General features: G+C 49.8%; 1 protein-coding gene across 1 annotated transcript in view; it reads right to left on the bottom strand.

Annotated features, from left to right (window-relative positions):
- The window catches only part of Fads2 (fatty acid desaturase 2), a 30,633-nt gene extending 13,200 nt beyond the window's left edge, over positions 1 to 17,433 (bottom strand). The window contains exons 1-5 of the mRNA XM_042675871.1: positions 17,181 to 17,433; positions 12,038 to 12,148; positions 10,802 to 10,999; positions 10,595 to 10,696; positions 2,719 to 2,844 (exon numbers count right to left, since the gene is read on the bottom strand). Of these exons, the coding sequence (XP_042531805.1) occupies positions 2,719 to 2,844; positions 10,595 to 10,696; positions 10,802 to 10,999; positions 12,038 to 12,148; positions 17,181 to 17,393 (750 nt within the window). The 5' untranslated portion in view covers positions 17,394 to 17,433. The remainder of the gene's footprint in view (positions 1 to 2,718; positions 2,845 to 10,594; positions 10,697 to 10,801; positions 11,000 to 12,037; positions 12,149 to 17,180) is intronic.
- Positions 17,434 to 26,270: the final 8,837 nt, after the last annotated feature.

Genomic DNA, 26,270 nt, shown 5'->3' with positions numbered 1-26,270 from the left:
GGCAGCAGTGGGCAACCAGGAGCCTTGGAAACATAGGCCCTTCTCTTCCTGAACTCCAGGGAGGTGGAGGTGGGAATTTCCATGAGCTCCACGACACTGGACTTAAAGTCTCCTAAACACTACTGGCACCTGGACGTGCAGATCTCTGTAAATTCACACCCCAACAGCCACCCGGGAGTACACAGGAGACACGCTTGCCAGCAGCAGAGCTGGTAAGACTGGGCTCTGTGGTCAGGGATACAGAAAAACATGTGTCTGAACAGCCAGGGGCTCGCCACAGAGGAAAGGAAACCTTTGTCCTCACTATCAGGCCTAGTTAATCAGCCCTGCTATCTAGACACCTCCAATTAAAGCTAGCTGCAAGCTGTTTCCTAGAAGAAAAACAAAAGGCATGTATTTGGGCCAAAAAAAACCCCCAAACCCAAAAACCACTCTGCTCAACCAGCTGGAGAGGCTCAATGCTTTTCCAGAGTTAAGAACTATAAGTGATTTCCTATGAACGTACCATGTCAACAAAACTGTGCCCCTCTCAGAGCCTCCCTCAATGGGGAGGGGTCCACTCCCCCCCCCCCCCAGCCACACAGGGGAAACTGCCCGTTCACGGTGCCACTGTTTACAAGGGTGGATTGGCTTCGTTCACAAATGCTTTTTGTGCTCCTACTCTGGGTCTGACACTGTGACTCCTTTTGTCCTCTTCTTCTTCCTCCTCCTCCTCTCTTCCTTCTTTCCTCCCCTCCTCCTTCCTTCCTCCTCCTTTCTTAATCTAGTGAGTCTTTGTTCTTTTTTTTTTTTCTTTGTCGGTCGTGGGGCCTGAACTCTGGGCCTGGGCGCTGTCCCTCAGCTCTTCAGCTCAAGGCTAGCGCTCTACCACTTGAGCCACAGCGCCACTTCCGGCTTTTTTCTTTTTGCTTATGTGGTGCTGAGGAATCGAACCCAGGGCCTCATGCATGCAAGGCAAACGCTCTACCACTGAGCCACCTTCCCAGCCCTTGGTTCTTTTTTATTCTAAGGAGGGAAACTGCTGGGTGCCCTGGTCTCCTCCTGGGGCTGGAACCCAGACTCCTTGAGCAAGCTGGGCAAGTGCTCAGCCACTGAGTCCAAGCCTGACTGCCATTCTTTCTTTCTTTCTTTTTGTTTGGATTGATCATGGGGCTTGAACTCTGGGCCTGGGCACTGCCCTTTAGCTCTTCAGCTCAAGGCTAGCGCTCTACCAGCTGAGCTACAGCACCACTTCCAGTTTTCTAGTGGCTTATTGGAGATAAGAGTCTCACCAACTTTCCCATCTGGGCTGGCTTTGAACCGAGATCCTCAGATCTCAGCCTCCTGAGTAGCTAGGATGACAGGCGTGAGCCACTGGCGCCCGGCATGACAGCCAGTCTTAAGATGTGGATAAAAGCCCACAAGGATATTCTGATAACTTTCATCATCACTGTATGCACTTGCATATGTACTTATTCTTTTATTTTTGTAAAGGAAACAATATAAAAACTCCACTTAAAATAGGGGCACACAAATGGAGAAGCAAGGGTGAGCAAAGGTAGTTGTTGAATTACATGACTTGAGGGAAGGGCGAGAGGGTGACACGGATCAGCATGCGTCCTACTCATAACCTGATTTTTAAAAATTAAAATAAAAAATATAATTAAAAAATTAAGTTAAAAAACCCTCTTTTTAAAAAAAGACACAGGGCATTTTTAAGAGTAGTTTTTTTTTTTATCGTTTTGGTTTGTCATTTTTATTAATTTTTAAAATTCTGGTGCTGGTACTGGGCTTTAACTCAGGGCCTGAGGCTTCTCCCTTAACTTTCTCACTCTAGGATGATATTCTACCACTGGAGGCACCAAGCCACTCCCACCTTTGGGTGATTAATTAGAGATAAGAGATAACTTTTCCCCACCAAGCTGGCTTGGAGCTGTGATCCTCAGATCACTCCCTTCTGAGTAGCTAGGATTCCAGGTGTGAGCCCCCAGTGCCTGGCTGATGACCACCCTTCCATTTTGTATCTCCCTGCATTATTTCAACATTTATACAGAGCATGTTCAGTTTTGTTTTGTTTTTTGGATCCGGTCGTGGGGCCTGAACTCTTGGCCTGGGCGCTGTCCCTCAGCTCTTCAGCTCAAGGAGAGCGCTCTACCATTTGAGCCACAGCGCCACTTCTGGCTTTTTTCTTTTGCTTATATGGTGCTGAGGAATCAAACCCAGGGCCTCAGGAATGCAAGGCAAGCGCTCTACCACTCAGCCATCTTTCCAGCCCACAGAGCATGTTCTGGATTTACACTGAAAAAAAAAAGTGACTATAAAAATAAAGCAGTGTGGGTAAGTGGAAGGAAACGGCCTAGCAATCAGATTGGAGGCAGATAAGGGTGGCAGTCCTGATGCTTCTGGTCCCCTCTCCGAGCTTGCTTTGTGATCTGCAGGTGAGCAGCGTGGACCCGGCCAGGCTGAGGACCCGGCCAGGTTTAACATGACCTAGCCCAATTGGGGACCGTGCCTAAGGCCTAGGACTCCTTCCTGTTGAACTTGAACCTGACCTCTACCTCCCCCCAGCAGGAGGTATGTACTGAGGAGAAGGAAGACCATAGAAACAGCTTCTGGAATAATGCCGGGTGCCTAGGAACGGTGGCAGCAGATGCCAAACAGCTCTGTAGCATGCTCCCTCTCCAGGACCCCGGCTCTCCTCCCAGGATGCCTGATCTATCGCCATGGCTTTACCCTTACCTCGAGGGGCTGCCATTCACCCAGGACAAACACATGGAGCATCTTCACATCCGGGTCCTTGTGGAAGATGTTGGGTTTGGCGTGGTGCTGGAAATGGCGATGGTTCCACCAGTTGGCGGAGGCACCCTGTGCGGGGAGAGGAATCAGAGTGAGCTGTGCACCTCATGAGAGAGCTCAGCTTGCCTGGGGCCCGTCCTGCTCAGCCCCAGTTCCAGGTATATCTCCAGCACGCAGGGTTGACGTTTCCTTCACACTTGGGGGACAGGAAAACCTGAGCCTCTGAAGAGTTAGGAGATGGCCCGGCCACTTCTGAGTCCTCAGTTTCCCCTATCAGATGACTATGGCAGGTAAAAAGTGCAGCTACATGAGACTGCAAAGTGGGTTCTTAAGCAGGTGCAGGGGGTGACCTCCGCCTCTCTACCAACCCCAGAGGGGCAGAGTCTCCTGTGCCTGTTCGCCCACCGCCTGTCTTCCTGGGTGCTATAGTGGAGCAAGGGAAATAGACACTAAGAAGTCTTCCCTACCAGAGAACTAGTATACAGCCAAGAAAAAGAAAAATGCGTCCACACAGTAACTTGTAAAAACTTCCCATGTTTTCAAAGCAGAAGCCTTAAAAATACCCAAAAAAGAGTAGAAACAACTCAAATGTCCACCAACAGAAGAACAGGGAAAAAGAGCACGGTGCAATGCTGCAGTAGGATAGTTGGGTCATGCTATAAAGGAATGCTACACGGACACGCACTATAAACACAGATGAAGCTGGAAACAGGCTGCTTCACAACAACAACAAAAAAAAGCCAGGCACAGCGGGGCGCCCGGTGGCTCACGCATGTAATCCTAGCTACTCAAGAGGCTCAGATCTGAGGATCATGGTTCAAAAAGCCAGCCCTGGCAGGAAAATCTGTGACTCTCATCTCCAATAAACCACTCAGAAAACTGGAAGTGGTGCTGTGGCTCAAGTGGTAGATCGCTAGCCTTGAGCTGAAGAGCTAAAGGGCAGTGCCCAGGCCCAGAGTTCAAGCCCCACTGACCAAGGGGAAGAAAAAAAACCAAAAAGACCCCCAAGCACATATACCCCACAGTACGTGGTTCCACTGGGGCAGAAACTTTGCCAGGTGCTGCTGGCTCACGTCTAAAATCCCAGCTACTCAGGAAGCTGAGATCTGAGAATTGAAGTTTGAAGCCAGCACAGATAGGAAAGTCCATAGTCTTTGCTTCCATGAACCAGCAAAAAGCCAGAAGTGGAGTTGTGGCTCAAGTGGTACTGAATCAACCATGAGCAAAAAAGCTCTGGTAGAGTGTGAAGGCCTGAGTTCAAGCTCTGGTACTGACACACACACACACACCACACCACCACCACCACCACCACCACCACCACCACCACCACCACCACCACCAAGAGACTAAAAGTTAGTAATGGCCCTGGACTAGGGTTGGTGGGCAAGGAAGGATTGGAGGTTTGGGTCCAATGGCTTAGGATGCAGGGCTTATAATAATGAAGGAATAAATACAAGTATATACAATGATTTGTACACTTTGAATGAGCGAATGGTATAGAATGTGTATTATATTTCATGATAGCCTTTTGGTTTGGTTAGGGTTTTGTTTTTTTGTGCCAGTCCTGGGGCGTGAACTCAGGGCTCAGGCATAGTCTCTGAGCTTTTATGCTCAAGGCTAGTGCTCTATCACTTGAGCCATATAGCTCTGCTTCCAGCTTTTTGGTGGTTCAGTGGAGATACGAGTCTCAAGAACTTCTCCTGCCCAGGCTGGCTTCCAACTGCAATCCTCAGATCTCAGCCTCCTCCTAAGGAGCTAGGATTACAGGTTGAGCAACCAGTGCCTGGCTTAGCTTTTTTTCTTTTTTCTCTTTTTTTAGATAAGTCTTTATAACCTAGGTTGGCCTAAAATCTGTGATGCCCTTGTCTCTGCCTCACAAGTGCCGGGATTACAGGTGTGTACAGTACAGAACAGAACCCTTCTTTTCCTTACTGCCATGCTGCAGATTCCTGTCCTATCAGAGCCTCCAGAGAGGCCTGGATAAAGTCACTATCAGGAAAGAGCAGCCCGGAACCTGGCACTTACACTAAACTGTGCTTCTACAAGACAAGGAACACAGCAAGAACCTGCCTACCTACCTACCTACCTACCTACCTACCCACCCACCTAACTTCCTTCCTTCCTTCCTTCCTGTCCTGGGGCTTGAACCCAGGGCCTTGCATTCCAGATTTTTTTTGCTCAAGGCCAGTGCTCTACCACTTGAGCCATGCCTCCACGTCCAGTTTTTCCCTCTAGTTAATTGTAGATCTCTTTAATGTATCTGCCCAGTGGCTTCCAACCATGATCCACAGATCTCAGCTAGGATTACAGGCGTGAACCACCGGTGCCCCCATGGCCAATGTATTTCAAGGCCGCAGAAGGTGGTGTCACCAGCTCAAGTTTTACAACTTGAAGCGTTCTGTGGCCTTCCACAGTAGAGCATGAAGGAAAGATAGAAGAAAGAAATCAATCTTTTCTGCTCATTAGGAAGCACTCAATTGTGACCAGATCATATGTAAGAGAGGCACTTCTGGTACACACACAGCCCTGGGACACAAAGAGATGGAGGTGGGGACAGCTAGGGACAGCTATGGCCCCTCGAGGCCGGCGGACTCCCACACACCTCACAGCAAAAAGCAAGATAACGCCAGAGTCAGGCTAAAGCGATCGGATGACACATTCATACTCAAGGCCAAGAGGAACAAAATTCCCGGGAAAAGAATTCAGTGGAGAAGTCTGACACCCAAGCACATGAGGATCGAGGCAGAGGAAGAGTAAACACTATTCACTATACTCCAACCTAGAGAGGCTTGTTGAATGACTCCTTGAAGGCACCAAAGAAGGACTGTGGACAGTCTTGTGAAGTGGGATAGTCAGGCTTTCCAGGAGCTTGAAACAGAACAAACGACTATGTTTGCGTCTGCTGATTCTTTTCTGCTCTTTACCAGGCAAAGTTCTCCTCGTTCTTCAAAAAAAAAAGCCTTCTCTAGTCAGGAGTAGTGGCTCAATCCTCTAATCTGAACTACTTCATAGACTGAGATCAAGCAATCATGGTCTGAGACTAGCCCAAATGTAAGTGTTTAAATGACCCTATCTCAATCAATGGCTGGGCATGGTCATACACATCTGTCATCCTAGCAACAAAGGGAAGTGTGGATAGGGGGATCATAGTCCCTGTTGTGCCAGGTAGAAAGCCAGACCTTATCTTGGTAATAACAAATGCAAAAAGGGAGAAAAGGCCTTTGTCCTTGGGGAGCTGAGAGGGAGGGTGCGAGGATAACACACCACACAAAGAAAAAGGTACTACCACTCTGGGGAGGAGGCTGAGGCTGGCCTAGCAGGACTATCAGAGAGCCCTGGGAGGAGAGGGAGTGTCAAGAATGTTCCAGAAGCCAAAGAAAGGCCTTTTTTTTTCTTCTCACAAGACAAGGTGTCATTATGTAGCCCGGGTGGGGTTCTAACTCTCCATCCTCCTGCCCCGGCCTTCTGAGTGCTGGGCATGCACCAGAGAACTGGCAAGAAGGCTCCTTGGTACAGGGTAGCCAGAGTGCTGAGCAAAGTCATACTGAGCCTGAAGCAAAGGGACACTGTGAGTGACTGGCCTTAATGGAGGCTAATTCACCAATAATACTTCCAGAGTTTCCTTGGGGGTTTATTCTGTTTCCAGTTGAGGGAAATGCTGAGTTTGACAATTTCTGCCCACTGACTAACACAGCTAAACCATTTTTCACTGCCTTATATTGACATAAGATAATGTAATGGCAGGGCTGGAGCGGTAGCTTGGTGGTAGAGCATTCACCTAGCTTATGCTGAAGGCCCGGGTTCAATCCTCAGCATTGAAGGGTTAAAAAAAATTAATAATTAAAATAACTTTAATGAAGTGAAAGCACAATGAGCTCTATTTTGGTGTAAGTTAATACACTTAAGCTTAAAATAATATTGGGGGTTTTGAATACATTGACTTCTCGGATTCTTTTTTTTTTTTTTTTAATCAGTTGTGGGTCTTGAACTCTGGGCCTGGGTGCTGTCTCTCAGCTCTTCAGCTCAAGGCAAGCGCTCTACCACTTGAGCCACAACTCCACTTCTGCTTTTCTGGTGGTTTACTGGAGATAAGAGTCTCATGGACTTTCCTGCCAGGGCTGGCTTTGAACCATGATCCTCAGATCTTACCCTCCTGAGTAGCTTAGAATTACAGCTGTGACCCACCAGCTCCCGGCGACTTCTCAATTTTAAAGCACTTTACAATTGTTCTGGGGGGAGGGGAATAAAATATTTTTAAAATATGGCCTATGAATGCATACAGAAGAGTTTTGTTTGTAGTGCTTAATTAACCATGGGGTTTGAACTTAAGGCCTTTGACTCGACTGGCTTGCTTGCTCAGCTAGCATTCCACTATGCCTCCAGCTTGGCTTTTTGCTGGTTATTTTAGATGTTGAGTCTGTGGGACTTTTCTGCCTCAAATCAAGATCTTCCAGCTCTCAGCCTCCAAGTAGCTAGGATTATAGGTGGGAGTCACTATGGATTGGCTTAGGAGCACAGGCTTTTCCCCCCTCCCATGTGACTCAGTTCAGCCCCTACCTTCATTAGAAATTTGGGTATTTTTTTGCATTAATTTTGATTTTAAAATACGCATTGAATGTTTATTTATCTTGATTGAGTACATCTGGAGACTCCTCATATTTTGCACTCTTGGTGGTCTGACATGAGCCCTGGAGGTCTGAGATGAGACCGCAGGAAGGTGAGTAGATTCCTGCGTCCAGATGTAACTTCCAGCTGATGCCCGAAGCTTGAGGTATACAGTTCCACCCTCAAGGCAACACTAGATGCAAAAGGGTTTGTGTAAAGCAGGAGCGTGCCACCTGTAAGCCATCCTTGCAAAAGACAATCCTTAGAGGACAATTTCTATAGAAGAAATGCCCACCGGAAGCAGCAGGGGCTACAAGGAAAGAAGGGGTGGTCAGGACATAGAGACCCTGATCCAATTCTACAGTGGCACAGTTATGGTTTTACCAGACCTCCTACACCTTGCTTACTGGCTACACCAGCTGGTGCTAAAACACCCAAGTTGGCAAGGCCAACTCCTTGCAAAGAGACCAGAGGAACAGATGGACCTACCAGCAGCTGTGTGTCTGCTAAGTACCAAGTCCAGATTTCAAGCAAGCCACCAGCCCTCACCCTGAGACAGCCCTGGTGAGCCATCTGGCCACGTGGCCGGCTCCACTCTGGGCCACAGCACCAAGGACATGGCTGTCAATTGTGCACTGAACGTATGTCCCCAAGCCTAAGGATGCTCTTTTTCTGTCGTGCTAGATTTGCGAAGCAAACATCTCACATGGGAGCCGGTCCTCTGCCCTGCCCCTGTCTTCAAGGACTCAAGGCTGGATTGACCTGCCATCCCCTGCCCAGAATCTGGAGCCAGGACACAGCTCATCTTTGTTAAAAGCATGGGGCCGGGGGTGGGGGAGGGGGGGATGGGGGGTAGGGAAGAACACCGGTGGGATGAAATGTTACTTTCTGAAACCAAGGAGGGTTTTATCCAACAGAAAAGTGCAAACATGGAACAAAAGGCTCCACTATGCAAACCTTCTCCCTTCACCCCTGAGCTTCTGGAAGGAGTCCAGATTCTCAGAGTTTTGGGGCTTCAGGCCAGGGAAACTATTGCTGAAGAACTGGCAATCAGCTCACTGCTGGCTTGTCCTAAACCCAGTCTGTAACCAGCAAGCCAAGGAAGGATCTAGGATGATTGTGGTCCTGGAGATGAGTTGTTTAACCCAGACCCAGACTCCAGACTCCTCCCTCAACGGGGGAGGGAAGGGGCGGGGGAGGGGGAGAATGGAGATCTTTAGGACCTAGCTTTTCTTAGGAAGATGCTGTAGAGCTCATGGAGGGGACAGTGAGTTGGGAAGAAATTGTTTTCTGGGCTGGGAATGTGGCTTTGTGGTAGAATGCTTGCCTAGCATGCATGAAGCCCTGGGTTCCATTCCTCAATATCACATAAACAGAAAAAAAGCTGGAAATGGTGCTGTGGTTCAAGTGGTAGAGTGCTAACCTTGCTGAGCAAAAGAAGTTAAGGGACAGTGTCCAGGCCCAGAGTTCAAGTCCCAGGATTGGTAAAAATGTCTTAAGGAGATAAGGCTTATCACATTCCCACCCCAGGCCTCTGGCCAGTGGCTCATCTTTACACACTTGCTGAATGGCCATGCTTCTTCCTGAGGGTCTGCCTCTTCCATAGGGCCCCCTGATCACCTGAGCTTTCATTATATAGTTTGATGTCCCTTTTATCCTAAGGATTTATATACATGACGACGGTAGGGCTGGTCCCTAAACTGCAATGGTTGGACTTCAATGATTCTTTCCTTTTATGATAGTGGGAAATGGACAGACATTCAAGAGACAGCATGTCCGAGTTTTTATCTTTTCCTGGGCTAATGATTCACAGTATGATAGCCTCTCGAGGCTAAAAAGCAGCAATAGCCAAACATCTCGAGAAGCAGCCCACAGCCCACGCTGCATTGTCTTGCTGAGCCGTGCTGCTTGGTAAGTTTGATGCATTTCATGTTCTTCCAACTTATATATTTAATTTAGAACTGGTTATCTGGAACTACCCCCATCGGGAGGGGAATCAGTATCCACGTCTTTTTTTTTGTACCCCACATATGTCCAAAGAGCATTTCAAAAACGTGGCCGGCTACTAGTGGCTCATGCCTATATAATCCTAGGTACTCAGGAAGCTGAGATCTGATGACCCTGGTGTAAAGCCATTCTGAACAGAAAAGTCTATGACACTCTTACGATTCCAATAATCCACCAAAAAGCCAGAAGTGAAGCTGTGGCTCAAATGATAGAGCGCCAGCTTTAAGCAAAAAAGCAGTGCGAGAGCAAAAGGCCCTGGCCTTTTGCACCGAAGAGAAAGGACTCATTTAGAACGGAATGGTTACAATGAAGATAAAAGCATAATTCAATGAACTCCCCTCTGTATAGCTAATGTGCGCTAAAAAGAAAGAAAAAAGCCTAACTACCATTTGAGGAAGGGCAGGATGAGTACACGGAGAAGCGAGAATGAAAGAGTAACTGCTGTTCCAGCTGCTGCTTTGCACTTCCGGGGACTCAGTAAGAGAAACTCCCAAAGGAACACAATGTATGCAACCGCTCCCATCACAGTGAAAGAAAGCATCAAACTCCTTCAGACAGCCATCTCCTTCACCTTTGAATTCACAAGGAATGTCTTAGGTAAATCTATAGCTAAAAGATCAGCAACAATATAATCAACTGAGCTGCTAGACAAAAGAAGGGTGTATCAGACCTGCACTGGTGTCTCACAACTGTAATCCTACCTACTCAGGAGGCTGAGATCAGAAGATTACAGTTTGCAGCCAGCCCAGGAAGAAAAGTCTATGTGACTCTTACTTTCAAATAATCAAAAAAAAAAAAAGTTGGAAGTATAGCTGTGGCTCCAGTGTAGAGTAATAGACCTTGAGCAAAAAAATAAAAGCCAAGGGAGAATTGAGGTCCTGAATTCAAACCCTAGTACTAGCACACAAATAAAGGAGAAATAGGGAGAGAGAGAGAGAGAGACAGACAGACAGACAGACAGAAACAGAAAGAGAAACAGAGAGAGAGACACAGACAGAGACAGAGACATGTCTGTTTCTACAGTTCAGATACAGTGGCTTTGTAGGTCTCACTGTACAGTGGCAGGGCTCAGGAAGTGAGAGCCACCTCATCCCAGAAATGAACTGCTCAAAGAGCCCTCCCTTGTTACCCAAGATGGCAACACAGCAAAAGGACTCGGCACTGTCCACTGTGCAATGGACTATCAGCCAGGGTTGCTAACATTTACCTTTAAGTGGCCGATGACAAACTTGTGGACAACGTGGTTCCACTTGGACTTCTTGTAGACAGAAAGGTGGCCGTAATCGTGTTGAAGCCATCCAGCTTGGGCCTAGGGAGAGAGAGAGCCATGGATGTCATCATAGCATTGGCAAAAAAGACGCCAGGGGAGCTGGGGGCGGGGCTTCAAATGCCAGGCCAGGGGGCCATGCCTCACCTGAGAGGTAGCAAGTACAAAGGCCGTGATGAGGGTAGGAATCCAGCCATTGCCAAAGTAATGAAGGATGAGCCATGCAATCATCTCCATGACAATGATGTGCCCCAAGAGGAGGAAGAAAAAGAAGTGGTTGGTCTTGAACAAGTTCATGTTCTCGGCCGTTCTCTTCAGGGCCCGGAAGTCCTCGGTGATCTGAACCTGTCAAGTCAGAGTACAGAGGGTATAAGCCACCAGCTTCTTGTCCTCAAAAGAGACTTTTTTTGGTGCCAGTTCTGGGGCTTGAACACTGCTCCTGAGCTTCTTTTGCTCACGGCTAGTGCTCTACCACTTACTAAGCAACAGCTCCATTTTTGGCTTTTTTGTGGTTCATTGGAGATGAGATCCTTATAGACTTTTCTGCCCAGGCTGGCTTCAAACCACAATCCTCAGAGCTCAGCCTCCTGAGTAGCTAGGATTATAGACATAAGCCACTGGCACTTGTCAAAAGAGAACATTTGTCTTTTTCACACACACACACACACACACGCACACACACACACACAGTGAACCCTCTAAAGCTACAGCAAGCAGGGGCAATTTACACCCTAAATCCCAACTACAACAGCTGTTTTACTATGTGCCAGAGCCCCAGGAAGTATTTGTGTCTGGCTGGAAAAGTGGTAAAAAAAAGAATTCAGAAGTTTACACCTTGTATCCCAGTGTTCTTAGTGGCATTCTTCACAATAGGCAAGAAAGTTAAAAAAAAAAAAAAACTTCAATGTCCATGGATGGATGTGGTCTACGCACATGAGGGAATATTATGCAGCTTTAAAAAGGAAGGAAAAGCCAGGCACTGGTGGCTCACACCTACCATCCTAGCTACTCTGGAGGCTGAGATCTAATCCCAAGCCAGCCTGTGGACAAGAAAACCCATAAGATTCTTCATCTCCAATTAGCTACCAAAAAGCTGGAAGTGGAGCTGTGGCTTAAGAGGTAGAGCACTAGCCTTGAGCAAAAAAGCTCAGGAACTGTGCCCAGGCCTTGAGTTCAAGCCCCAGTGCTGATGCACACGTGCACATGCATAACAGAGCAGCTGGGAGAGAGAGGGCATCACGGGTCCTGGCCAAGACCTGGTTCTCAGTCAAGGCTCTGCAGTCCTTGCTGATCCCAGTGCCTTCTCCTCCTGGGTTGGCCCGCGTGAGGCTCCCAGCCCAGCCCCATCCTCTCACCTTCACCCAGAATGCAAGCCCCACTCACACTCTTGCCACGGTCCAGGCTGGGCTCCTCCGGGGCCAGCTCACCAATCAGCAGGGGTTTCAGGAACTTGCTCACGAAGTCAAGGTCAGGGTGGAAGGCACGGAAGGCATCCTAGAGAGCAGAGAGCCGGTGGTGGGGTTGAGCCTAGGCCTCTAGGAAGGGAAGGACAGTGCCCCAGCAGCACCTCCTGCCATCTGGTCCCAAACACCCCAGGACAGACTCCCCCGCTTCCGTGTCCAACTCCCAGGGTCAGGCAAAAGGGACCCTCTGAGTTAATCCAAGAGTTGTGAACAAGTGTTTTCCAGGGATGTGTGTGCTTGAGGATGACTGAGCTTAGGACTCTGCACAACACAACAAACTAAACAACACACTACCCAGAGAGATCTTCACCCACAAACCAAGAACTACCCATGAAAAGAACAAGGCCTGGAGGCTTAGCTCAGTGGTAGAGCATTATCATTACAAAAGGACAAAAAGGGAAAGAGAGAGGAAGGGAGGAAACAGGGGTAATCCTAGCATGTGAGAAGCTAAGGTAAAAGCGTTGGGAGTTCAAGGCTAGCTTGAGCTTCACAGGAAAAACCCTGCTGCAAACAAACAAACAAAAAACAAAACAAAACAGGGGAAGGTGTGGAAAAAGCTACCAAGTCCTAATAATCTTTTCAGCCAGGGAAAAGCATCTCCCAACAGTGACCGCCAGTCTCCTGGTGCTTAGTCTCTGTGTCTCTGGCATCGAGTCTTTGTTCTATTTGTATCTACAATAGTCTAACAAAGCAACACTTTTGGCAGAGGAAGGTTTAAAAAAAAAACAACCTGTGTGTCTCCCCTTGGCTGAGTGGGAATGGATAGATCAGATCAAAGGGTCAGGCAAATTGAGATGTTTTTGGTTTTGGGGGGGAAGAAGAGACGTGGGGCTCCAGGGCCCTGCGCAGGCGTTCACAGCACTGACTGGCTGTCTCCAGCCTCTCCACAAAGCAAGCAAGGCCCAGCAAAGATCTAGCCAGCCTAAGCCTAAGGCTGAGAACATCCTCTCCTGGACCCCCCACCCCCACCCCACGGGATCACTGCCCTGTTGAGAAACAAACAGGAAGTTCTTGGTAAGGCGATTTCCTGGGGAACAAGGCCAATGGACCATCACCAGGGAAAGTCAAGTTCCACAGTTCGAAACTGCCTTCACCTCAGAACTTCCTGCCTGTGCCCCGTCATCGGAGCACCCCACCCCCATCCCTACCCTACAACCTGTTGGGGGAAGGAGAGAAAATGGGAACCCTGCTTTGATTTTGGCTGTTGGTCAGCCATTTCCAGATGGTTCCTGGGCAGCCTCACCTCCCTAGAGCCCGGGGAAAGGAGCAGCCACGTGCCAGGCAGGGAGCCAGGGACTTTGTTTACGTGACCTCTCTTCAGCCCCAGAGCCCTGGAGGAGAGGGGGAAGAGTCCTGTGCTCCAGGTGGCAGAGCTAGGCTCAAATCCAGGTCCAGCTGCCTCCAGGGATTTCTTTTTCCCATGGAAAACCTTCTGACATTTGTGGGGGGGGGGGGGGGTGGAGGGGGGGGGGACAAATAAATAATTAAAGAGTACTTCCAGGAGTGGCCTCCCAACAGTCTTGGAATCCATCAAGTTCCTTCCCAGTCTGGGCTTGACCTCCATGAAGCTCTTCCCAGCCCACCTCACCCCAGCCCAGGCTTTCTCGGGGATACTGCCTCATTCCAGCTGCTGCACAGCACTTAGCAAGACCCCAAACTTGGGTTCGCTCCCCTCTGTAGAGGACCCCTGTACCTCACAGCTGTGCACACTCTTAGCCCAGCTTTCCACCCTGCTGTCCCCATTTGGGCTCTTCTGTCTTCTGTTCTAAACAACTCAGTGAGGCTTTCTGAGTACCGAAGTTCTTCTTCTTCTTCCCCATTGTCTTTTCTGGAATCCATACCCCTGAGGGTTATCTGGCACTGAGTGGCCTGGTCTACTCTACCTAACTCTGGTCCCTTCTCCTCATCCTGCCACAAAGACACCTGTACACTACCAAAAGTTCCCAATTACTATTAGGCTACAGGGACATTAGGGTTGGAAGGTGAGCCGTGATTTTTATTTTTAGGAACAAGAATTGGAACTAGGCTCTTTCCGCATCTGATAGGGAAAGAAGCCAATCTTTCCAGGAAGCTAGCCTGGGACATGGGGAACAGAAGGAAGTAGAAAACAGCTACCAATCTGAATGGCGTGTGTGCGTGTGCGTGTGCGTGTGTTATGGTGTTGGGGGTGGGGAGATGAAGAAGGGTCAGAACTGGATTCCCAAGTGTCACACTTGCTGCTCTTCACCCGTTCCTGCTTGCTCTATCACCCCGCTGCAATGCCAGCTGACTTGCTTAGGCATCGTTCCCTGCCCCTGTCTGCTCCAGGCAGAACTCACCAGTATCCCTGCTCTGAGCACCTGTTCCTGGCTGTGCCCAGATCCTCTTACCATGCAAGGCTAGACTTAACGACTGCATTTCACATCCCAGGGCTTGGGAAGTGTGAGATGAACAAACCTGGCTGGGACACACAAGTGAGCAGGAGGCTAATTCTAGGGAGCAGGACAATGTAAAAACTGGTGATTTAAGGGAGGAGAGGCAGAGCAGAAACTCCAGTCAGTCAGATGTGGTGGCTTCCACATTGAATCCCACCTACGCAGGAGTCTGAGATCAGAGAATCAAGGTTCAAAACTAGCCTGTACAGAAAAGTTCATAAACTCATCTCCAGTGGACCAGCAAAAAGCCTGAAGTGGTAGAATGCCAACCTTGAGCAAAAAAAAAAAAAAAAAAAGTGGTAGCGCAAAGCCACGTTCAAACCCCAGTACTGACACCAGCAGAGCAGTGGCTTGCTTTGTGTAGCTGAGAGGTGCAGGCAGGACAAGCATCCTTGTGTCAAACTCCCAAGAGGACAAGGTTCTAGAAGGAGGCAGTGGTCTCTTACCACTATTACCAGGAGCCCTGGATGACAAAGAATCCGTTAGTACAGTCCCATGTACTGAGATGCAGAGCTGGCCTGCACAGGTGGACCCCAACAAAGCAACTTGGGCATAAGGAATGGTTGGCATGGAACAATCTCAAGTACTACTTGGAGATGGTGGGGCTGGACACAGGGTCCTCCTATGGAGTGTGCAGTAGCCATGGGATGGGTGCTACCTAGATCTCAAGGAGGTGGAGCCTTCTGTACCCACTAACTCATAAAGCTGGGAATCAAACCCATCGTTTCTCCAGTATAGGGGGACAGAATTCCATGTTTGACTCCTGCTTCTTGGAAAGAGCTTCATAAGAGCAGGGGGCAAGGCTGAGTGCCCCAGCTTGTGTGTGTGTGTGTGAGAGAGAGAGAGAGAGGAGGGAAGCAAATCCAGTACCTTCAGAACACTGTCGGTGAATTATTCATCTTTTCGCAGAGGCCCAACACAGAACCATGGAGACACTCAATGAATGTTTTATGAATTGTTCCAGAAATGAAAAGTCCCAAATGGGGCAAGTTATGCACTGATGGGACCACCAGAAAAAAAAGCAGAACAAGTGACCCCTCTCAGTGCCCACAGCAAAACAAAGACAAGAAAGGCTGTGGAGGACCAGAGGGAGAGATCAGAGAGGTGGGAATAGGGAAAGAGGGAGAGAGACAGGAATGTGAACTTGTGCTAGCAGACCCAGAGTTCCAGGCTAAGTGCTGCCCAGAAGCAAGGCATTGACTCTCAGGACAGTGAGAAATAGAGTAAATGAGATAGCAGAGAGAGCAAATGCCCACTTAGCAAAAGCTAAGTGACCTTGTCTGTGTGTATATCCATAAGTATGTATGTATGCAACATATACATATATAACTTGCTGTTCATTGCTTTTCTATGTACCTAGGACCCTAATACCTTACCAGGGCAAGTGCTCTACCAGTGAACCACAGCCCCAACTTTTTTTTTTTTTAAATTTTCTGGTGATTCTGGGGACTGAACTCAGAGCTCAAGGAGCCGCGCCCACTTGCTTTCTTTAGAAACTAAGAAAATCCTCTCATCAGGTTGGATTGTCTCCATAGTAGTTTCTTGTTTCCCGGCCTCTCCTTCTAAGCCCTTACTATGGGGACCCAAACTCTCTCTGCAGATCCGTCCTTCCCGGAACTTTTGGCCGTGCCATAAATCCTTTGCCCAAGGGGCAAAAGCTATTAACTCAACAGCTCAATTGCTCACCTACACGTTTGCTGTAGTTAGAGAGGTGCAGCCCTGGCTCCAGAGAAAGTCTGGAGGTCCACAACCTCCGGGAGTGCAAGAGGAAGAAACGGAGGTCCTGGCAGGACTTTGCACCAGGGGGTTATTGAGTTGGATGTCCGAGACAGACCTGTTGCCCATCCATACTAGGGGCTGCTCAGGCAGGTTTCAGGCCTTCCTCTCCACCTGGGTTTTTATTAATAATAATAATAATAATGATAAAAAATACTCCAACCCTTTCTTCTTTCACCAACGTTTTTGCACTCCAGTCGGCCAGAAGGCCGCCACTTGCGCGGGATTCAGGTAATCCCGGGGAGCGTGGGAATCTGCCCGGCCTGGCGGTCTCTCGCGGGCGGCCATTGTGAACCTCCCTCCCACAGAGCCAGGCCGGGGCCGAGCTCGGGTCCCCCCTTCTCCCCACGCCCCGAGTCTGGCTTCGGGGAGTGCAGGACGCGCGCCAGTCCCACACAGCGCTGCCCCGCGCTCCGATCCCTTCCCGCGGGGCCCCGGGGTGGCCATCTTCTAGCCCCAGGAACCCCGAGCGCCCCCTTTGGGGAATCTCCCCGGGATCCCGCCGAGCCTGAGCGCCGCGCGCGCGCCGGGGACCCGCACGGTCCGCCCCCTCTGGGACTTCGTACCGACGTGCCACCCACAGGGGTGGAAGAGGGGGGACAACACGCAGCTCCCCGGCACCCCACAAGCCCGAGCCGACCCGGAGGAAAGCCGGCGCCACGCGCGGGAGGACAGCAGGAAGGAGGCACGCCGGCCTGCCCTCGTGGACGTCGCCAGCTCCATTCAGAGCCGGAGATCCGTGCGTTTGGCGCCCCGGGATCCCGCACCCTCACCCCCCAGGGCGCGAGGCCGGGGAGGGGTGGGGGGAGAGCTGCAGACCCCGCCTGCCACCGAGGGACGGCGATCGGCGTCCCCGCGTCCGCCCAGCCTTACCGTGGCATCCTCGCCCGCGTAGTGCGCGATGACCCGGTGGCCCCCCGGGTGCCGCTTGGCCCACGCGGTGACGTTGTAGACCTTGCGGTCCACCACCAGCCACTTGTCGGTGCGCAGGTTGTGCTTCTGGATCTCCTCCCAGCGGAAGGTGGGCATCGCCGCCTCGCGCTCGCCCGCCGCCGCCGCCTCGCCCTGGTTCCCCCCCTTCCCCATGCTCGCCGGGCCCGCCGGGCTGCGCACCCCACGCCCTCGCGGCTCGCCGCGCCCCGACGGCTCCCTCCCCGGGCCGCTGAGTGCGCTCGGCGCCCGGCTCGCTTTCGGCTTTTGTCTTCTCCTCCTCCCCGCCTCCCTCCTCCCCCTCCTCCCGCCGCGCCTCCTCCCCTCGCCTTTCGCTCCTCCTCGCCTTCGCCAGCGCGCGCGGATCCCCAGCTGCCCACTGAGTTACCCGGCTTCCCAGGAAACCCCCCCCACACACACACACACCCCGGAGCGGTCCCGGCCCTTCGCCCCACCCTCCACCCGCCCGCGGTGGACTTTTCCCTCCAGTAAAAAAAACTCCCGGGGTAGCTCAGGGCTCCGACACCTCCTCCTCCTCCTCCTCCCTCCTCCACCCGCCCCCCCTCCCGCCCGGGGCTCCGCATCCTCCCGCGTTCCCCGCCACCCCGGGTTTCCACAGTGATCAGCAGAGCGCCTGCACCAATCAGGGCGCGTCGCCCCGCCTGCCATTGGCCCAGGAGGATCTTTCGAAGGCCAGCGGGCTGGAGCGCCGGCGGTCCCCGGCCTCCCCACCCCCGCCCGCCCGCCCGCGGGGCGGCGGGCTACGTGTCCGACCTCCTCTCCACGGCCCCCTCCCCGGGCTGCAGCTCCGGGGGAGCCGAGGCGGATCCCCTCCGCCCTCCCTGCCACCCAGCCCAGCCAACTGGGGCCGGGGGTGGGGAGGGGGGGCGGCCAGCCGGCCCGGCTTGCAAACCCCGGCGCCTGTGTGCGCGCGCACCCGGTGCGCGCGCTTCGGAGATTTGCACCTGATGCCGGCACAAAGAAAAGGCTCAGTCGCCTCCCGGCGGTCGGCCACCCGGACGGGCTGGCTGGCTGGCCGGCCGGTGAAGTCCGCTCCAAGACCCGGGGCCCTGCTCGGCTGCTGGAACAGATACTCTTGGGGATGCCATTCTCAGAGCGGCTCACGTGGTCCGCGCGCTCCTGCAGCCTCCCCGGAGAAAGGAGCTTTGAAATCCATCCAGAATTGCGGGACCTCGGCTTTCTTCCTTGTGCTCAGCGGGGCGGGATCCCACGAGGAATCCCACGTCGTGGAGCGGGGAGGGGGACCAGGGGAGGGTCCTCTGCCCTGGAGTCAAGAAGCACACAGCTTGTTTTGAAAACATGGGAGCGGTACAGGAACCTCATACCACCGATCTGGCGATAGGTCGCGCGTGCAGACTGCTGGAACTAAAGACCTGGACTCTAAAGGGATTATTCCAAAGGGATAGGAAGACACGGGCGGGTTTTCTAGGTGTAGGACACAGAGTCCCCTAGACCCTGACTGGAGATACTTGTTTAGTATCAAGCCCTGAGATCAAGGGCTGGGCCAGAGCTGTGAAGAAATGGGTCCAGGAAGAAGCAAAAAGAATGAGCTGAGAGATGTGAGTGTACCAGGCCTTCATTGGTCAATGAGACCTACAGGTCCTACACGTGCCACCCGCTACCTACATTCTCATCCCAACCCTGTGAGGCTGACAAGGCTCATCTGGTTATATCTAACTTTAAAAAAAAACAGAAAGGCTGAGGTCCTGTGCAACCTTCCTTCACTCACCACACTGCAAGCAGGATCTTTCCAGCTTTGAGGAGAATTAGATATCCAAACAAAGGCTTTCCCACAAGGTAAAGTCACCAGACACAGATGAGGGTTAGTGAAGTTTTCCTTTAAATGTAGGAATGCTTCACTTAGGCCCCTTGACTTCGATCGCAGAATAAGAATTTCTGGACAGGTCACAATGGTAAGAAAACTTGGCAGAGCTTTATTGAGTAAATAAGCAAGCAGACAAACAGACAAAAAGTAGACAAACAGAAGGGCAGGGACATAACAGCTCCTTGGGCTGTTGGGAGGTATTTATAGGGTAAAGGCAGGGGGTCTGACTTCAAAGTTTGTGAAGGTAGGTGTTTTGTCTTTGCTCCAATCACACTTGGTGTTACTTTCTGGGTTTCCAGATAAGAATTCATCCTCCCATAAAAACAGATCCTTATCTTTGAGATAAGGATCTGCATTTTGCTATTTGCATTTCGGAAATGAGATTGCTTAAGTTTGGGGGAAACAATTTTCCTCCGGAAGGCAAAGTCCAGTCAGACAAGTGTTAATTCTTGGGGTGAGGAATGCATCCCTCAGGAAGGAATGTACCCTGGTGTCTAGCTTTGAAGTAAAGCTGGTACTTCTGTGTTTCTAAATACTATATTTCTGGGGCTGGGAAGGTGGCTCAGTGGTAGAGTGCTTGCCTAGCATGCATGAGGCCCTGGATTCCATTCCTCAGCACCACATAAACAGAAAAGGTTGGAAGTGGTGCTGTGGCTCAAGTGGTAGAGCGCTAGCCTTGAGCTGAAGAGCTCTGGGACAGCACCCAGGGCCAGAGTTCAATCAAGCCCCATGACATAAATTTAAAAAATACCATATTTCTGAGCTGCCTTCAGCAGGCCTCAGTTTCCTTAAGTAATCCTGCTTCATTTCCCCTAAAATGACTTTGTTCCCATAATCTAAAGGGAAGTACTTGAAGGAATGTCTCCTGTTTTTGCTACAAGTGTGCCGTACCTCCTTTTCCCTTGTCTTCCCCTAAATGGCTTTGTTCCCTTAATCTTAAGGGAAGTGGATGGACAAGCTTTAAGCTTGAGTCTTTGAATCCCTGCCAGCCATCTACCATGCCACATTTTCCTTAGGTAATCTATCCTGCCTCCTTAAGACATACTGACAGTGTCTGGTGACACTCGAAGCAAATACAGAAGATCCCAAGTTCCAGGCCAGGTTGAACTACATACTTTGCTCTGACACAAAGAGAATATGAGAGAAGTTTTACATCCCAGCTTTATTATATATTAAAGATTTATTGAAATGACTCAGGCACATGTGATTCACGCCTGTCAATCTTAGATACTCAGGAGACTGAGATCTGGAGGATCATGGTGTGAAGCCAGACTGGGCAGAAAAGTCATCAAGCCTCCACCTCCCAACAAATAATAAGCAAAACACTAGAGCTAGAGGTGTGGCTCAAATGGTACAACACAAGTGGAGTGGAGCAAATGTGAGGTCCTGAATTCAAGCTTCACTAACAACAACAACAACAAAAATTGACATGGAATCAATGCGTAGATGAGTTGGATGAAAAGTTTACAAGGTTGTGGAAGTCAGAGGAAAGAGTATCACTAAGACCCAAGGGTTGTCTCTCAGAAAGCCTTTGTAATGCCCACATTTTAAACTTTATTTTATGTTTAGTCATTTTGAAATCTTTGTCTTATTATTATTTATTTTTTTAGGTACTGACTGAGGTTTGAACTCAGTGTCTTGTACTTGCTAAGGTAAGAACTCTACCACTTAAGCCACACCTCTAGCCAAGGAAAGATCAAGAAGGCTCTGAGGATGGGCCAAGGCCCATAGCAGGGTCAGCCAGGGTCAGCTCTGATTAAAAAAAAAAAAAAGTCAGGCACCAATGAATGCACTGGGAGTTCACAGCTCAGGAGAGGCCAGCAGTCGGCAGAGCTCAAATTGAAAAGAGCCTAAAATGCTTAGGTAAGGACAAAGATAGAAGGGGTCATGGTGGAGGGGGGTGGGGAGCCTCAAAACTTCATGGAGAGAGAACTTGCTCCCATTAGATCTGTGGTGTGGAGAGAATTCCAGAAGTAGGATGGGATGCAGGGCCCAGGCTTGAACTCAGGGCCTAAGGGCTGCTCCTTGGTATTTTCGCTCAAGGCTGGTGTTATACCACCTTCCGCCCCTCACCCCTTTACCCCTATCACTAACTAGATTAGCTCAGTGCTCCAACAGAGTGAAGAGGAGACCTGTGATGATCCCACCCCAGACTCTGGCTCCACCCTCTTCCTGTTCCTCTTGTACTGATTACTCTTTCTGTTCAGATGGGCTAAATAGACTACTCAGGGAAAACTACAGTATCCAGCTGATCCCTGTAGTCACATAGGAAGCGAGGTGATGTGAGTGTCTATGGCTTCTTCCCGTTCCTCAGAATCTGCACCCTGCTCCCCAGGAACACCAAGGAGCAAAGCTTTCTGTGGATTCTCCTTGTGGTCCTTCATCTTTATGGAGAACAAGAGATCAGCCTGGTGGAGTCCAGACCCTCTCAGCCCCCAAATGAATGGCAGAATTAGCCAAGTAGGGAGGTGGAGAATGTGGAGATAGGGCCTGTAGGGATGGGCACCCATCTCCCCAGTCATCACAGAATGGTGAAGAAGGCTTTTTTCACTTACGTGTGTGTGTGCATGCGCGCGCGCATGCACGCTCATGTGCACGCATCAGTACAGGGGCTTGAACTCAAGGCCTAGGCCCTGTCCCTTAGCAAGGCTGGTGCTCTACCAACCACTTGAGTCCCAGCACCGCTTCTAGTTTTTTGCTAGTTAATCGGAGACAAGAATCTCAATAGACTTTCCTGCCTAGACTGGCTTTGAACTGTGCCCCTCAGATCTCAGCCTCCTGAGTAGCTAGGATGACAGGTGTGAGCCACCGAGACCTGGCAGCTTTCATCGTTCTCACAAGGAGACTGGTGGCTACTGGGAGACTTGTGGGTTGCTGGAGGAAAAGGCTGGGTAGTCAGAGGGACAGTGAAAAGGAGCCACGCCGATCATCCGTTCCCTTGGTGGGACAATACGATGGAATATTCTAGAATCACAGCAGAAGGCAGCCTCAGAAGGAGCGTTGCCCATCTAGATCCTTTCCATTTCTTCCTTTCTTGTGGATAACTATGGCCACATTGCCCTAACCTTAAAATCAAATCAAACCTTCCCAGTTGCACATTTCTTAAACCCTGACACCCATTTCTTAGTGCATTCACTGTTGAATTTCATTAATGGTCTCTCATCTCTCATTCTTTTTTTTTTTTGGGGGGGGGTCAGTTGTGGGGCTTGAACTCTGTTCAGCTCTTCAGCTCAAGGCTAGCACTCTATCACTTGAGCCACAGGACCACTTCCAGATTTTTCTGTTTATGTGGTGCTAAGGAATGGAACCCAGGGCCTCATGCATGCGAGGCAAGCACTCTACCACTGAGCCACCTTCCCAGCCCCTGGTTTCTCACTCATTATTCAGATCATTACAATCTTCTCCAGTTCTAATAGTCAATCCATCTGCTTTCCATTACTGTAACAAATTTGATATCATTAACTTACAAAGAGAAGAAGGGTTATTTTGACTCATGTTTTTAGAGGTTCCAATTCATGACCAGTTCGTCCCATGGCTTTGGCCCTGTGGTAGCAGGCAGGGGCCTGTGACAAGAACAAAACTGCTCACTTCATGGACAAGACGTAAGGCAGATGTTTTTGTTTTTTTGGGTCCAGTCATGGCGCCTGAACTCTGGGCCTGGGCGCTATCCCTCAGCTCTTTAGCTCAAGGCTAGTGCTCTACCACTTGAGCCACAGTGCCATTTCCGGCTTTTTTCTTTTTGCTTATGTGGTGCTGAGGAATCGAACCCAGGGCCTCAGGCATGCAAGGCAAGTGCTCTACCACTGAGCCACCTTCCCAGCCCCAAGGCAGATGTTTTTATTCTGTCTTTGTAAAGGAAGCCAGAACAGGTCTCCTCCACTTGCTCACAGCAGACTGAGTCCTGGAACTCAAACCCCAGACCCTAAGGAAGCATTCTTACCTTGTTCACATCAAGCCTTCGGTAACCCACAGAGAAAGGTCACTATCACTGTGAGATCCCTTCTTAGATCTTTCCAGATGGGTGGCATCGGTCAGGCCACTGTCCCTTGATTCTGAGAATGCACAGTCCCCACTCTACTCTCTGATCACACCGCCTAATTTTGGTCTGTCTGCTCCTCCTACCCTCTCCATGTTCTTGGCCTTTGCCAACTCACACCCAACACAATCTCCCCAAGTCAAGGATGCTCCCCAAGGGAAGCATCCGTTAGGCCTAACTCACTCCCATCTTTTCTGTTTCAAGATGGAAGCAAAATCTGTCACCTTCCCTTCTCCAAAACCAGCCCTGCCTTTAAGACATTATCATTTCCCTTGTTCTCCTGCCACAGACTCAGAATTCTAGACTGTTCTGCCATTTCTCCTTGCTTACCTCTCCCTCTTACAAAAGGGTGGTGGTGTTTAGCAAGGTTTAATCTCACCTTTTGTAATTTTTTAAATTTTAATTAATTTTAATTATACTGTGTTGCTGTGCTACTGCCCTGGCTAAGTATCCCTCCTCCCAACCACCAACTACTTGTACACATAGAACCCAGCTCACTGTGGATCTCCCTGTCCCCAGACTTCCTATGGGCCCTCAGTGCCTAGTGAGCTCAGCACAGAAGAGTGAGGAAGGAAAGCATATGGATATTAAGAGCATTTCCCAGAGGTTGTGTAGCTAGTGTAGCTCAGTACTAGAGCACTTGTCCTGCGTACATGAGATTGTGGGTTCAATTCCCAGCACTGGGAAGTTCTTAAAAAGTGTTCTAGAGCAACAAATAATAGAAAATCAGAGGGGCTGGGAATGTGGCTTAGTGGTAGAGTGCTTACCTAGCATGCGTGAAGCCCTGGGTTTGAGTCCTCAGTACCACATACACAGAAAAAGCCAGAAGTAGTGGTAGAGTGCTAGCCTTGAGCAAAAGAAGCTCAGAGACAGTGCCCAGGCCCTAAGTTCAAGCCCCAGGACTGGCAAAAAAAAAAAAAAAAAAAAAAAAAGGAGCCAAGGAATCAGGTGAATTCAACAAATCCTACAATATCAAAATTGGAGAGGCTTTCTTGGGACCCAGAGGAGAGAGGCAACGCACTCTGCAGATCTTATAAGACTTGTTCTATCTAGGGGGGAATAGGCAGAAGAATGGATGAATGGTGGCCACTTGGCGTTCCCCAGGCAGCCTGCATGGGGTAAGTATGTGAGTCCTTGATTCTCCTAGGCGATAGGATCACTATGTGCTTTATCACATGTTGCTTTATGTCCCTGCCAAAGGACACTGCATCATGAGCCAAGGGCTCAGATTCTTTTTTATTCCTCTCTTTCTTTGTTTTGTGCCAGTACTGGGGTTTGAACTCAGGAACTTGGGCTCTCTGCTTGGCTTTTTCACTCAAGGCTAGTGCTTGAGCCACAGCTCTGCTTCTAGCTTGTACTGGTTAGCTGGAGATAAGAATCCCACAAAGTTTTCGGCCTGGTCTGGCTTTGAACCATGAGCCTCAGATCTCAGCTTCCTCAGTAGCTAGGATTACAAGCGTGAGCCACCAGTACCCAGCTCAGGAGATCTAGATTCTATTTTTTTTTTGTCGGTCATGGGGCCTGAACTCTGGGCCTGGGCGCTGTCCCTCAGCTCTTCAGCTCAAGACTAGCGCTTGAGCCACAGCACCACTTCCAGTTTTTCTGCTTATGTGGTGCTGAGGAATCGAACCCAGGGCCTCATGCATGCAAGGCAAGTACTCTACCACTGAGCCACCTTCCCAGCCCCGAGACCTAGATTCTTGCTCCAGCACTGGCCTCTGATGGCTGTATGCTCTTTCTTGGCTGGATTATTTGATTTCCCCGAGCCTCAATCAACTCATCTGTAAAACGGGAGCAATACCTACTTTGTAGAATTAGGAAGGGAAAAATCAGACAATTACAATGAAAAGTAAAACCATTTGACAATCTATGAAGTAATTCCAACACTCAGGGTGGGGGGCTTATTAGCGTAGCCTCCGTGGCAGGACTTCACTGTTCACTGATGCTGCTGCTATCCTTTGTTTCTATAATTAACGTTCCTTGAACATTTACTAGGTACAAAGTACTGTTTCTGGTGCATAACATCCATTCTCTATTTGAGACCTCAGTGTAAGGTCACAAGACAGGGTCCATTCTCATTTCACAATGCTGTTAGAAGGTTCAGAGCGATTATACGACTTGCCCAAGGTCCATGGCTTATAAACATTAATGGAATTTTGCTGATGCCCCAAGCCATACTTTTTCCAACAAATTGCACAGCCTGACTGCGAGTGATGTCTAAACAAACTAAACAGTAGGTGAATGCTTAAGTCCATTCTTTGATGCATGCAAGAGTATTTACTGAATTCTCACTCATGCCAGGCACGGTGAAAACAAGGTTATGAAATGCCAGTAGTGGAAGAGCATTGCCCTGGGAGATCAGAGACTCTGATTTCAACCTTACCAAGTTCAAGTGCCTTTGCTCATTTCATCATATCGTAGATGTTAGATGCGGAAAGACCTTGTCTTAGATAACTACAGCCCAGCAAGGATGACATTCTTGACCAAGGCCACAGGGCAAATGAATGACAGAGCAAAGACGAGATACCCTGAATCAAGTGTTTTTCTGACTCAGACTCAGTGTTTCATGAACGGCCAAAGCAAATACAGATGTGAGACCGGATTGATCTTGTACCCCCAAACTGACATGTGCAAGAGAATGTCACATTCTTTAGTCGAAGACCTCCCAAGCTCTCGGAGCCTGGGGCCCAGGGGCTCCTGCCTTCCTCCTTGGTTGCATCTGGGTCCTCTGCTCTAGATGTTCTGCTGAGAGATCCAAGGTAGGAGAACTCCAGAGAACTCTACTCCAGAGTAGAGACTCCCAGGGCCTTAGCACATGATCTGCAGCTGCCACATCCAGCCTCTGGTCCAACACACAACTAATTACTACCTCTGGGGCCTCATCTAAAAGAAGGACTACACTGAGAAGTGGGGACCACTTTATCACTCTCAGCGCTGGCTAAATTGGAACTCAGTGAAGTCATCAGCCAATGAGGATTTGAGTTTAAGGTCTAATTGCCATGTATGATCTCTTTCCAAACTGATTTTTCTTTGAGTAACTCACTGAAGCCTTCACTAAGTCAGTTCTAGCACTTGTGGACAGAGAGAGAGAGAGAGAGAGAGAGAGAGAAACTGACACAGGTCACTTGTGTCCAAGGGCTGTTATGGATAG

Source organism: Dipodomys spectabilis, unplaced genomic scaffold (genome assembly GCF_019054845.1).
Source record: "Dipodomys spectabilis isolate Male_0828 unplaced genomic scaffold, ASM1905484v1 ptg000030l, whole genome shotgun sequence".
Taxonomy (NCBI): Eukaryota; Metazoa; Chordata; class Mammalia; order Rodentia; family Heteromyidae; genus Dipodomys; species Dipodomys spectabilis.
The sequence above is the reverse complement of the archived record's forward strand: the minus strand, read 5'-3'. Positions and strand labels throughout refer to the sequence as shown.